The following is a 14,794-nucleotide window of genomic DNA, read 5'->3' as shown; positions in this document are numbered from 1 at the left end:
GAGAACCTCCAAAAATGTATCTGAATAAATATTTCATCATGTAGACCCTTTGAAGAAGACTTTTAGTGCAGTATAGCATAACAGAAATACCAGCAACCTTTGAATGAAATTCTTTTATGAACCTTAAAGACCTCTATTGATTAATCTATAAGGGAGACGTTCAACAGCAAAGGTCTTGCCTCTTTACAGACAGCACCGAAGATCCCCTAATACGTGCAGTGTTTCTAAAGGAGCCGGAGGTTACAGCTCAACATTTCTGTCATCTCAATTCTTTGCACAATTCAAGCACTGTGACTGGGAGCCATTTTGTGCGCTTCGGGTAACTTCAAACCCCTCCAGGATGGTTTTCCAGAAGCTAACGAGACGGGTTTGACATCCATATCCATCCACAAGGCGCAATTAAAAGACTGTCAAGGACACCCTGTACTAAACACAGGGTTCACAGTTGGATAAACAGGTTACATTTTTTTAACAATTACATGAAAAATAGTTACTTTTCCACTTCTTTCTCACTAATAACCTGAATTCTGTGCAAAATGCCAAATCGTGGGTTTTATTCTTTGGATCTTAATGTCGATCGGCGCATCCTCTGTCAGGTGAAACAGTTTGTGGTACCCAGTTGTACTTAAAGGTGACAGTCTCATCTTTCTCTGAGGCAAACTCAGCACCACACATCTCCATATTCTGTTCACCTTTAACAAATGTATTCATTTTATCAGCAGCTGATGAAAACTTTTGACTTTGCTCTTGACTTCTCGCCACCCCACATCTGAAGATTCCCCATTACGAGTTCATGAAGCTTCATTGTGTCAGCCCATCTTACCAGTCATAGGTGCTCACCGGCACCAGCGTTGTGTCCTTCTGCTATTAGTAATTAGTTCCTTTTAGCTGACGCGCACAGATGGTCGTTCATTTGGACTTCACCGCGTTGTTCGTGCGACCATAATACATCAGCCCCACAACTGGTGATATTAAGCTCAAGTCCAATATTTCCAAAAACGTTTTGCAGTTTTGTTTGCTGGATGCAGTGACCTAAGTATCCAGCAAGTATCCAGCCTTCCAGTGGCCGCCTGCAAAACCCAGAGGAGAGGAGCAACCTTTGTCCCCAGAGCTGTCCAACTCTTTAGCTACTGGCAACCCTGCCTTTTCTTACTAATCATACAATTTGCACAGTTCTGCACAGTAATTTATTATACCTATATTATCTATTTTGGCTCTACGCATCTCGTGCAAGAGGACTAACTAACTAACTATATTATCTATATATTACAATATGCACCATAATTTCTGGACTACAAGCCTCTATTTTTTTCACAGGCTTTGAATACATTATGTTTGAATTAAACGATGAAGCAGCTAATTTATGATTTTTTTGAGCTAATGAGCATCAAAACATTTAGCCTTATCACATCGAACCAATGAAATGACCGTGAAATTCTGAGGCTTCCAACACAAAAGAAGACGACTATAATGGTTTTTGTGCGCAAGAGGAAGACCAAGATAGCTTTCAGCTGGAGTAAGAAAAACCAATGATAGAAAGTGGATGGATTCTTCATAAAAAAGCATTTCAAGTACGTTTTTGTGGATGTTAATGGTGTGTATTTAATTGAAAGTAAAAAAAAGGTTTCTGTGTAAATATCTCACATTGGGACACCTGAGGCTTATAGACAAGTGCGGCCTATATATGTACGCAGAGATTTATTCAGTTATTTTTAGCCGATGCGGCTTATATTCAGCTGGAATTTGTGGTGCTAACTTTTTTATGCCTTTAAATCCACCTCATATCCTCACCTTCAATTGAACTGCAGCAACCCTGTGGCATATTACCAATGGTACGATTTGCACAGGTCTGTACAGTAATATATATTGTACTTTTATTTTACATATATTCTCCTATATATTTATCAACCTTCACTTGATGCTGCTATCCCATGCTACCCCAAATTGACAAATAAAGTTTTTTCTGATTACAAAGTTTTTTTCTGATTCTAATACAAATGAGGTGCAGCAAAGTGGCCCTGGTTGGAGTCCGACAAGGAGACCTTTCTATGTGGGGTTCCCATGTCCCCTGGGTTCCCTGCTTTTCTCTCACAGTCCTAAATCATGGCAAATTGCCCCGAATGAGTGAGTGAATGGCTGTCTGTCTGTATATGTGGCCCTGCCATTGACTGGCGACCAGTCACTGACAGCAGGGATACGTTCCAGCATCCCCCACGAGGATAAGCGGCAGAAGATGGATGGATGGATGATAGAAATGACAATTGAATACTTGGAGAGGACCGGGTGAGCAGACACACTGAAACACAGATCACTCGTTGACAGCTTCATTCGCTGCCGCTGACACAACGGCAAGCAGTTAAACGCCTCATATCATATTTAACCCTGAAGCATTTCTAGGTTTCTGGAAGGCAATTCTACTTTCAGAGCAATCTGAAAACTCTTGAGACCGGAGCTCATACTGAACAGAGGTTGGAAGGCTGGCAGAGTATGTGCAGCATAAATGTGACAGTGGTCCTTTTTGGTGCGTGGTTGAAAACACGACTCTGCACACACACAAAACCCAAGCTATTCCCCTGCACCTGAACACATCTGCGTTCATACCATCTTGCCTTGCGGGATAAAGAAGAAAAACTACCACCCAGAGTCACACAATCTGGGAAAGAACTACAATCCAGGTGACCTCTTTTTCAGTCAGCAATGGTATCTGTATTTCATGACATTCTGCTGATAGCAAATACGCAAACAAACAAAGCGCATAAATAATTCAACTAATTCCTAAACGCTTCGGCCCTGTACACGCTGTCTTTTTACTGTTTTCATTGGTGCGTATGTAGAAGACAGTAAGTCCAGATTAATTTCTTTTCTATTTGAGATTGAAGGCTCACCTTAATGGGATATAGTGTGTTTTCTCTCTGAGCTGCCAAGCTAAGTCGATAAGCAGTGCCGATGCACATTATCAGCCTTCAGAAGAAGCGAGCAGACTTGTAATGTACCGCTTCAAAATAAAAAATTAAAAAAAGACATCAGTATTTCCCTTTTGCAATTATGCATGAGGCTGTGCAAAGGTTTTCGGCGTGAGCAGAGGTGATAACAGATGGTGTCAGACCTGAGGTACAAAGGGTTCGGTGTGTCTTTCCAGTTTTATTTATATTTCAGGGGCACCGGGGGAACGCGCCGCTTCAACGCCGCCACCGCTGATGTGTTTGTAATGTTTGCTCCAAATGAGTCGGTTTAGAATATGTGGCATCCAAGAATGCAATTTAGCGTGGACTGTTGGGGCACCGTTTGCTATTACTACATCTTAGCGTAACATGGAGGAAGGAAGAATAGTGAAAGTGACCACTGAGGAAACCTCCTCCGTGATCATTTACACTAAGCGACAGTTGAACTTCTGGAAAATGCACACTGAGTCATAGAGAAATTCGTGAGCGTGAGGCCGGCATCCTGCTGCTCAAATGTGATTAGAGCCGTGCAGCAAACCACATGTCCTCTCACCTTGAGGTCTGCGGATTTAATCACACAGAGCAGTGGAGAAGGAGAATGCCATTCTGAGCAGATACTCCGGAAAAAAAATATTGATCTGCGTGGAATAAGGTAATAGATGTTGGAAAATGGCGTCTTTGCTCTGCAAACATCTGAAATATGTGACGTGGGTGTTATGGGATTGATGAGTGGAGAGTGCCTTTGGAAAAGCAGCTTCACAAGGACGGCAGCCAGGTTTGACCAGAATTTCTTGGTCTGTCCTTCAAAGAGATACAGGCTTCGCTATCTGCCCCAAGTCTCATGTGACTCCTTCTACAATTGAGATTTATCGATGATTTCTTGTCGAAATCTTCTTGTCTTGGCAACTGGACTGGAATTTCTTCACATGAAGACGTTTCACCCCTCATCTGAACTGAAGAAGCCTCTGGGATGGGGGTGAAACGTCGTCAAGTGAAGAAATTCAAGTCCAGTTGCCAAGAGAAGAACTCACCATGACCTGGATGATTGAGAACCTCCACAGGCATTTATGGATGAGATTCAGTCATTCTTGATATAGCTCTCAGTCAGTGACGTGCGGTGAGGTTCATGGCTGGTGAGGCACTGACGTCATCACAGTCAGATTTACACATGAACCTACAGAGTAGCTTATTCACCATTTTATGGGCAGCAGTTGATGTGTTTTGTTTAAAATATCATATCAGCTTTCTTTACATATTCAAACTGTAGCATAGAATAAAACCACATGTAAAAAAATAACGTTATTATCGCTTACCTTTACTTATAAATGAAGTCCATGCGCCGCTCCTTCTGAAGCATCGTTAACTTGCTTGTAGAAGTCTTCCATTTCTTTCTTTATTTTTAAAAGTCTCTCTGTCTCAATTGGAAATTACTGCCAGTGAAGACAGTTTTCCTTGATCGGTCCTGTTCTGACTGTTTGTTTTGAGTCTTTTTAGTGCAGAGAATGAGCGCTCCACCGATGCTGTCGTTGCCAGAACGGTGACCATCAGCGGGAGCAACTTTGTCGCCTCAGGAACAGTTTGGATGAGATCCTTCTGGGCCAAAATGTTGAGAAGTTGCCCAGGAGATTTACATTCATCCCTCACTGTTTGTGAGCTATAGAGCCCGATGTGATTGGAAAAAAATAGTTGGATGGCTGCACTTGACTTGCTAACTGTTTACTGTAGCTTGCTAAAGCTAATTCTATTATTCTGTAGCCGAGTAGTAAGAAGGATCCTTGGGATCACCAGTGCCCCTTACCATGAGGCACCGTCACTGCGTGCCTCACTTAATGACTCTTCGCAGTCATTTTATGATTACGAGAAACACGAGAAGCACGTTACAGTTGTTGATGAAAAACATTAGACTCATCAGCTAAAGTATTGAAACTTAGTTCATATACTAAAAGTGTTTTTTTAATAGTGACATCCACAGAGACAGCAATACGAGCATGCCAGAACAGCTCCCAGAATCAATTCGCAATCCATAGGGGGCTCAGTTGGTTGCCGCGTCACCACACATCTATTCTTCATATTTGAACGGTAAATTTGAATTCTTTTTAGCAATTTTGAAAAAAAAAAACTAAAAATGGTGAACCTACATGGAAAACAACTTTATAGTAAAAAATCACAGAATAAATATAACCATTAAATTTTTTTTCATTTTGCATTTTTTTCTTTCAATGATGACAGGTGAGGCCCGGCCTCCCCTGCCTCTACTGACTGCACGCCACTGCTCTCAGTATATCTACAACTCTGGTCCTGCACTCTGGAGCCTATCCCAGAATGGATTTGGCAAGAGGCAGGCTTTGTACCAGACTGATCCATCATGGGAGCACATATGGAGACCTACAACCATTCACCCTCACATTCACACATCTGGACTCTCCAGTGAAGCTCCTGCATGTTCTTGGACTGCAGGAGGAGCCCAGAGAACCCTGAGGAACTCCAGTTGTATGTATGATAATTGGAGAATTAAGATGGAGAATGAATGAATGAATTTCAACCACTGTTCATGGTATCTGTCATTGCCACCAACTTCTCCTTCCTGAACTCAAAGGCACAAGGTCTTCTCTATAGTGGGAGCCACCAAAACCTCCAAGTAGGATTGGAACTTGAATCCTGAGTCGGTTCAACCCGTAGTTTGCTGCCTGCTGAAGATGGCTGTCCAGAGGAGACCGCACCTTCTTCTACAAACTGCACAGCAGCAAGTCACCGAATCCTCTATTTGCCGACATGTCGGCGACAGAACCTCCGAGCCCCACTGCTCCTCTGACCTCCACGTCCCCCCTTCCACCTTCCCCTGATTCCGGCAGCTTCTCCTGATTCCGGTAGTCTCCCCTCCCTTGGGATGATCCAGTTCCAGTGGAGTCACCCATCTCCGAATGTCTTCTACACAGAGCGTGATTGCACAACGCTTCCAAACTGCGCAGGTGTTTGGAAGCTGACTCCCAACATTGAATGAAAGTCATTTTCCAAAGTGCGGACTGATGGATACAAACACCCAGTTCAGCCAAGCTCATGCTTTGGCATGTATTTGATTTTACACCTAGATACTCTCAATCTTGCTTATGAAACAAGACTTTCATGGTGAAAACAAGCCCAGTGAGCTGACCTTGTGGGTGATTACAACCATCTCACATCCAGCAGATACAACAAACCAGAACGCAACTTCGCTACCGCTGCTGCACAATCACTGCCGTCCAGCCGAAATCACAGCTAACCGAACTGCCTCAATTAGAATCGAATCTCCAGGGGACGGACGAGTTCGCGGCCACCCATCGGGCCCTTATTAACACCTAGCCCCTTATTTTCAGAGTTCATCTGATGATGGCTGGGCAACCACACACCCACTAGGCGCAAACCGCTCTCCACATGAGAGACATTTTCGGCAAGGCACACTGAGCACAGAGGTGTCTGATGGGAGGCTACAGACGAATGCTCATGTATTCATCCATCTTCTGACGCTTATCCTGCTTTCAGGGTCGCGGAGGATTCTGTAGCCTATCCTAGCTGCCAGGGGTACACCCTGGACTGGTCGTCAGTCACTGGCCGGGCCAAATATACAGACATCCAACCATTCACTCACTCATTCTGGGCAATTTTTCCCAAATTTTCCAAGAACCTGCTGCATGGTTTCAGACTGCAGGAGGAAACTAAAGAACCTGGAGGAAACCCACGCAGACGCAGGAAGGACATGCAAACTCGACAAATGAAGGTCCCTTAGTTGGAATCCAACCAGGTCCTTCGTGCTGTGAGGCCGAAGCGCTAAAGACTGAATCAGTGTGCTGCCACTGCTCGTGATATACTTTTCCTATTTATAACAAATGTACAAATACTGATATATTCAGTGGTTGGGATCTCAAAGTTCACTGCCCCGATGGTATAATGTGCAATGCTAAGCATTTTTGCCTCATTCAGAGAATCCGACGGGTGCGTCTGGGTGAAAGTTTGAGGTTGTGTTGGTTTCCCAAGTATGCATCGATGTTGGGGATAGAAACCGGATCATTGGTCGGACCAAATAACCAAAAACAAACGTGACTGGAAGAGTGACTGGGTCGTAGAGCGAAGACTCGCAAACAGTTCAGTCCAAGTGACGTGAGTTCATCGCTTGTGATGAGTGATGAGAGTAAGTAAAACAGGGAGATCGTAAAATTTAAAAAGATACATATATATACAAATATATGTCACGTAATTGTCTGGAAAGGCGAGGAACGAGCGTTATTCACACACATATATTCTGTCTTGCTGCGACTGAGAGGAGCCCGGGTGTAGCGGCAAGGCTACAAGAGGTGGAGATCAAGAAGTTGGAGAATTTCAGGTACTTGGGGTCAACAATCCAGAGCAATGAAAGAGTGTGGAAATAATGTGAGGAGACGGGTTCAAGCAGGTTGGAATGGTTGGAGAAAAGTGTCAGGGGTACGATGAAATAGAAAACTATCAGCCAGAATGAAAGGAAGGGTGGAGCAAACGGTGAGGTGGTCGAGAAACAGTGACAGTGACCAAAAGGCAGGAGGCGGAGATGGAGATGGAGATGGTGAGACCAGCAGTGCTGTATGGATTAGAAACAGTTACAATGATGAAAAAACAGGAGGCAGAGCAAGAGGTCGCAGAAATGAAGATGCTGAGGTTCTCTTTGTGAGTGACCAGGATGGATAGGATCAGGAATGAGTCCATCAGAGGGACCGCACGTTGGAAGTTTTGGCCATTGGCTGAGATGGTTAGGTCATGTACAACAGAGGGATAGTGCGATATATTGGTAGACGGATGCTGGAATTGGTGCTGCCAGGTAGGAGGTTTTGAGGAAGACCAAGGAGAAGATTCATGGATGTAGCGAGAGAGGATATGCAGGTAGTTGGTGTGAGAGAGGAGGATACAGAGAATAGGGTTAGATGGAGAAGAAATTCACTGTGGAGACCCTGAAGGGAAAAGCCCAAAGTCAGATACTGTCATCAATCATATATTTGTTCAACCTTACGACCTTTCCCAAAACATGCATTCACTTCAAATGTCTAAAACCGCACTGAAGTTATTTATCTATTTTTTTCAGCTTTCACCCAACCTAAGATTTATTTGTCCAAACCTCACACATGCCAACAGAGAAACCTAAGAACTCCCTCGCAACGATACTCATCCAAGGCCACACATAGACCTACAAACTGATCTGGGGAGACGCAGCCATGGTGAACACAGCTGGAAGGACAATCTATGCAAGACATGCCCAAAACCTGCCTCGTCCTCCATCGTGAGTGACGCAGCAGACAGCCTTTCCGGTCTCGAGCCCTCGGGGAGAAGGTACCCGAGCTTCACCAGCAGCTTCATACAACAAGCCGTGAGGACAGCCTCGAAAACACTGTGCTCTGACAAGATATTGCACTACTTTGTAATATTGCTATATTTGCACCGTGACAGTAAAATCCATTCAGCTGCCACGTTGTTTTTTAATATTCAAGGTCATTTCAGGACTATAAGCCGCTACTTTTTTCCACAAGCTTTGAACACTGTGGCTTGAACAACAAAGCGGCTAATTTATGGATATTTTTGGGCTAACGAGCTTCACGCCGCCAAAACATTTAGCCTTGTCACATCGGACCAATGAAATGACCGTGAAATTCTGAGGCCGTTCAATTCTGGCAGCAAAGAAGACGACTTTAACGGTTTTAATGTGCAGGACAAAGACCAAGATAGCAATCAGCTGGAGTAGGACAAAGGGGGGATAGAAAATGGATGGATGGAGGGACTTTTCCTTGTGTTGTTTATTATTCATCTTTTTCATCAGCCATGTTAGACTGTTCGGAAAAAGCATTTCCATTACATTTTTGTTGGTGTTACGGGTATGTATTTAATTAACGGTTAAAAAAATGTTTCTGTGTAAATATATGATGTTACAACGTGGACACCTGCGGCTTATTGACAAGTGTGGCTGATATATGTATACAGATTTATTTAGTTATTTTTAGCTGATGCCGTTTATATTCCGGTGCACTCCAAAGTCCGGAAATTACTGTACACAATTCTTTTATGTCCTAAATCCACTCCATATCCTCACCTGCTATTGTTTTATTTACAGACTGGTTTTTGCAGTTAACAGAAACTTCTGCTGCCTCTCTCTACATTCAGAGGAGATGGATGGATTTGAGTTTCACATCTCCAGACAATGCAGGCTCTCCAGTGATCCATCTGCATGTTCTCGGACAGTGACGTGCGTTGAGGTTCATGGCTGGTGAGGCACTGTGGATGCTGATGTTGAGTCTTTGCTGTTCATTCAAAGCCAAATCTATCCTGGATATCCCGAATGCTGATTTTTTTTCAGCGATTTTGAAAAAGAAAAAAAAAACGACTAAAGAAGGTAAAGTTAGGTGGAAAATAACTTTATAGTTCAAATCACTGAATAAATAGAACCATATAAATCATTTTTTCATTTTACATTTTTTTTCTTTCCATGATGCCAGGTGAGGCATCACCTGACTCTGCTGACTGCACGTCAATGTTCTTGGACTGTGGGGGAACCACAGTGGGGGAACCACAGCAGACACGGGGAGAACGTGGAGACTCCACGCAAAGAGAAGCCCTGTGGGAATCCAAGCAGAGACCTTAAGGGTGCTCGTGGCTGGATTGAAGTTCACGCCTGTTGTTGACGTTTAGTTACCTGTAAACACCGGAGCTCGCGCGGGGTGGCGGTGGCCCACGCGCTCCCCGTGCACTTCCGGCCCCCAGCGATCACACGCGTGGGGTCCGCGCGAGTGTCCACGCGTGCTCTCTTTCTTACTTTCTCACCCGCTTGCTCGTGCACGCGCGCGCGCCGCGGTGACGTTGCCAAGCGACGGCGGCGCTATAAAGCGCGTGGCAGGTGCGGGCGCGAGGACACAGCCAGCGCCACGCGCCCCGGGAGCATAGCTGAGCGCGCGCGGGTTCGAGAGAGACGGGGGGGGCGGGGGCGCGCGCGCGAACATACACACTCGCATTGACACAGAACTGCACGCATTTCCACGCCGGACCACGCCACGGGCAGCGGTGCGGTGCTGTGCGGTGTGGTGCGGTGCCTCGCCATGAAGGTCCTAGTGCTGCCGGCGCTCATGGCGCTCATGGCGTCCGCGCAACTTTTCGAGCCGGAGCCGAAGGACGAGGAGCCGGAATACTGGACCCGCGGCGGCCGTCTGCAGGTACCCGGTGTGTGAGTGTGTGTGTGTGTGTGTGTGTTGGTGGAAGTTCACCTGAAACACTTTTAGTGTGGCTGCTTGTTAAGGTGTCAACACATCACCCTTGACCTCTATCTCTCCACCTCTCTTTGTCCATCTATCATTTTATCTATCAGTCTCTCTTTAACTCTGTCTATCCATTGATCCATACATCTCTCTCTCTCCCAATCTCAGTGTCTGTCTATCCATCTCACACTCTATCCTTCTAATGATGAAACAATGGAAGTCTGTATTTCTCTGGTGTAATCATCGAAATTAAAATGACCAGCTGAGCCCAACACTGTGCTGTGCATGACTATACATACACAGAGCTTATATGTATTTGTGTGTGTGTGTGTGTATATTGACACACACACACACATACATATATATGTATATATATATATATATGTGTGTGTTGAGCGTTTCATATATATATATGTGTGTGTGTGTGTGTGTGTGTGTGTATATATATATATATATATATATATATACACGTGTGTGTGTGTGTGTAAATACATATATAGTGGCAGAGGTATATGTATATATGTGTGTGTGTATGTGGGTGTGTGTTTGTAAATACATATATAGAATCACACATATGTGTGTAAATACATATATATATGTGTGTGTGTGTGTGTGTGTGCATGTTGACACACACACAGCTCATATTATATATATATATATATATATATATATATATATATATATATATAATTTTTTTTATTATTTATTTATTTATATATGTGTGTGTGTGTATGTTGATGCAAATTAATCACTGTAACATCAGTGCAGTACACATCAGTGGGCCATACCTAGGTGAGCCAGGCCTAGTGTGTGTGTGTGTGCATGTGTGTGTCATCCCCTTCTTTCAGCAGAGATAAGCATGAAGAAATAATAGAAAATATTTTTGCTCGATTTTCTCCGCCCTCACTCGTGGGTACCTTTGGCTGAAGGTGTAGCGGGTAAACAGGGTTTTGTTTGATTTTATTTCAGGGTTCCGTGTGCTGAGCACCTCTCAAAGTCTGGGTGGAAAACATCAGCCAACCAGCGCAACATGACAGAACAGAGAAAGGACATACAGGGCGATAAATACTTAATTTACTTTAGATTCATAAATAAATTAAAGCACAAGCTAAATTTTTCCTGATTTATGATGTTAGGAAGTTTATATACTATAATGATATATATATATATATATATATATATTTATATGATGTTTATATATCATATATTCTATAATGATGTATAACCTCAGTATATATGCATGTGTATAGAGATGAGAAATGATAAATATTTAGTCTTATAATAATTCATAGGGTATTGATTGAAATGAAGTGAAGAAATTAATTAGAAAAATCTCCAATGGTGTCACTAACAGTACGTATCATCAACAACAGCATGTTCTTGTGTAGGACACTTTGATTGCTAAAAGGAGAAGTTAAACAAGGACTAAATGTGGAGGATGTTTGGATGTTTGTGGGGTTGTGGCTCGGGTTCGGGGGGCTCGTTGCGGTTTAAGTCCGAGTTACGAGGTCGGACAGTGACGCCTGCTTTCTCTCCGCCGTCCGTCCCCTGGCGTGGCAGGGCGGCCTGCTCTCCAGCGACCCCTTCGGGGAAATCATCCAGAGGATGTCCAGGAAGCTGCAGCCGAAGCAGTTCATCGGCCTGATGGGGAAACGCTCCATGGGTAACCCCTTCCTTCCTTCCTTCCCTTCCACGGATGCCGGAGGCACGTTCCATAACACGATTTCTCCATTCTTGTTTTCCCTCTTTTCCACCAAAGCAAATCCACAGACTGCACACAAAAGTAAGTAGTGGCGGGCGGCGAAATGTTTGGCCTCGTTCCTCTCCTGCTCTGCTGTCCGTCGTGTTTCTGTGACGTTCTCCAGCATCTGTGTGTCGTTTCTGTGAAGGCGTAGCCGCCCTCTGGCTTTGTATCGGTGTTGATCATAGGGTTTTTCCCTCTTCCGTGGAGATGTGGTCTCCTCCACAGCATCCACAGCTCCCTTAGCACAACACCCATTGTGCTCAGCGCTGGGCCTTGATTCAATCAGCAAAACTCAACATGACATGAATCAATTTGTTTTCGCCTCCTTACGTGGAAGACAGCAAGTGTTTGTGTTTGTGTTTGTGTGTGTGTGTGTGTGTGTGTGCGTGTCATCAAAGTCGTGTTTCCTCAACAACACTAACGCCTCTGAATTTGTATTCATGGTGACTGCATTCAGCAGTCACCTTCTGTAAAGACTTGAATTAATTGCTAATTGTTTTTCTATGCTCATGTAACGCTTTAATGCTTTTGAACTATAGGCCGTAGTGTGTGTGTGTGTGTTTGGTGGCACTCACCCAAACACCTCATCATTAGAGGGATAACCCAGAAAGAGCATTGGGGAGATTGTCGAGCCTCCGCCTGGGAAGGCCAGCCTGCAGGAGAAAAAAACTAATATCTGCTCCAGGCTGCAGGAGAACCAATAAGGCGAGCAGAGGGACATTCCAAACACGGTGAAGAACTGAAAACTGACAGAAAAGCTGCAGCTGGAATGACAAACCAAGAAGCTCTGCGTCGGTGAATATTCCCCCTATGGAGGATCTCGAGGAGCACCAGGAATCTGACAGAAGCTTGTTTTAGCTCATCCCCATTCCCTAGTGGTCCTCAGTCAGAAGCTGGAGGCAGTGAGATCTCCTCAGGTTCACCCCTGTGTTTCGCTGCTCCTCTAACTGTGTTTTCCTTGAAGGGCATAAAGTCAAGTCGTTTGTGGGGCTGATGGGGAGGAGGAGCCAGGAGGGCCCAGGTAAGCCCTCCAGCCCACCTTTCACACACACCTTGCCAAAGCCTCTGTCTAAAACTGTCTCGTCCCACAGATTCCTACGAGCGTGGAACACCACGGATTTACGACCGGCGCCGCTGAGCCGCCGCCGCCTCTCTAGCCGCTTCTCATCCAGCTCCTTCTGTTAGTCCAGTAGAAAATGTCCCCAAGTGGTCGTATAATAGCGCTGTTGTATCTGTGGTCGTTTGTGCCGGTAAACGAGAGGAATGGGTGCGGTCCTTAACGGGAAGCTAAGGTTCGAGGGCGTCAGGGCCGAGCCGGCCCAAGACACTCCTCGTTCTCTGATAATTCCAGTCGCATTTTGTGTATTCTGTGTTGTCGGAACAGGCTCTGCAAAGAAGGGAGCCGGGGATCGGCCTGCTGAAAACCAGAGAAGGGAAAAGGTCGTCGGAAAGATGAGAGAATCAAAATTTGAGTTGAAAATTTCAGCCAGTGCGATTCTTTGAAATACCACGAGGGAGTGCTCTGTAACGTTAATGCTAACATCTTTTGCCGAACTTGAAATTAAACTACAAATAGCATCTGTGGTTACTTTAAAACAGAACAGAGGACTTTTCCAGCATTTCTGTCTGGGCGTTGAAGGATGCATTTAGGTTCTGTGAGTGTCTCCATGCTCGGGCCCGGCAAGGCTGCAAACATCTCAACGCATGACTTCATCGTGTTGACGTGTTTGGTAAAAACTTGTTTTCTCATTGTCAATAAAGGCTGTTAATGATCTCATCTAGTGCTGGTTCATCACTTGCACAATAGATATCTGACTGAGCCCAGGTGGAGCAGACCGACGGATGGGCGGATGGAAGGCGTGAAGCTGCGCTTAGAATGTAAACAGATGCGAACACCTGATGCCACCTTAGGAAAAAAGCTGCATCTCTCCCAGCCTCCAAGGTGGCCATTATCAGCCTCCTGTATTTCATGAAATTCTCCTCTCCTCTGGAGCTCCTGGATACCCCTGACATGAAACCCGCCTACCTCAGGTGACCTGGGCCGAGGAGATAGAGGTGGCTTCGACTGATCTAAAGTTCAGTTCCTCACGCTAATGCCAATGAATCCATTCTGATTTATCACTTGCAAAGGTAAGTATTTGAATATCCTCGCTGCTCCTCCAAAGCTTCCCTCAGGAGATGTTGGACGTGCTCTCAGATGAGGCTCATCACAGCTCCACAGCACCATAACAGGCCCTTGACTCATACACACAAAGGGTTAAAGGTGAGCGGGTCATCAAACTGCAGAAAAATTCAGGTTCACTTGGAACATCTAAATGATCTGTAAATTATGCAGTTGACTAATCTTAAAGCAAATGTCTCTCTGAGAACCTCCGAGGTCTTTCTCATTTCTCAACCGGTCTACCTCTGGAGGAGGTAGAGATGGACATGAAGATGTGAAGTCCTGCTCCCAGCTGGGTGTCACTTACACGGATTGAGTGACCCCTCATACATGTTCACTGGTGCCTCGGCATGGATCCATGGATTCTTGGACAACTGGTTCTGATCATCAGTTGGACTAGAAAACAGCAGTGCAGTGGATACTGCATAAAATCAACCACTCATGGTTGTGAAGGTCAAATCTTTCAAGTCAAGGTCAAAGGCAACGGACAGACCATTGTTTGATAGAAATCATTCGTGAAGGTGTTGTTGGCGAGGATGTTGCAAGACCATAAACTGTGATGACAAAATGTCCTTTGGATGCAAAGCATGTTTATTATCCACATACTCGCAGTCTGCAGACTGGTGCTGGTTTGGGGTTCCCCACATTCCAGGAGAAGGAAGAAGAAGGTATACAGCTGCTGGCAGCTATGAACCAAACACAGCAT

At 44.8% G+C, this 14,794-nt stretch overlaps 1 protein-coding gene across 1 annotated transcript; it reads left to right on the top strand.

Moving 5' to 3' along the window:
- Positions 1-9,824: 9,824 nt before the first annotated feature.
- Positions 9,825-13,704, top strand: tac1 (tachykinin precursor 1). Its single transcript, XM_086177872.1, has 5 exons — positions 9,825-10,141; positions 11,744-11,846; positions 11,943-11,966; positions 12,892-12,948; positions 13,019-13,704. Exons 1-5 carry the CDS (start codon positions 10,028-10,030, stop codon positions 13,063-13,065), a joined length of 345 nt encoding a protein of 114 aa, XP_086033998.1. The 5' UTR covers positions 9,825-10,027; the 3' UTR covers positions 13,066-13,704.
- The last annotated feature ends 1,090 nt before the right edge of the window (positions 13,705-14,794 follow it).

This window comes from Fistularia commersonii, chromosome 30, assembly GCF_037954325.1.
Source record: "Fistularia commersonii isolate RoL2024-O1a breed Wild chromosome 30, RoL_Fcom_v1.0, whole genome shotgun sequence".
In the NCBI taxonomy this organism is placed as follows: Eukaryota; Metazoa; Chordata; class Actinopteri; order Syngnathiformes; family Fistulariidae; genus Fistularia; species Fistularia commersonii.
This window is presented reverse-complemented; position numbering and strand designations above follow the sequence as displayed.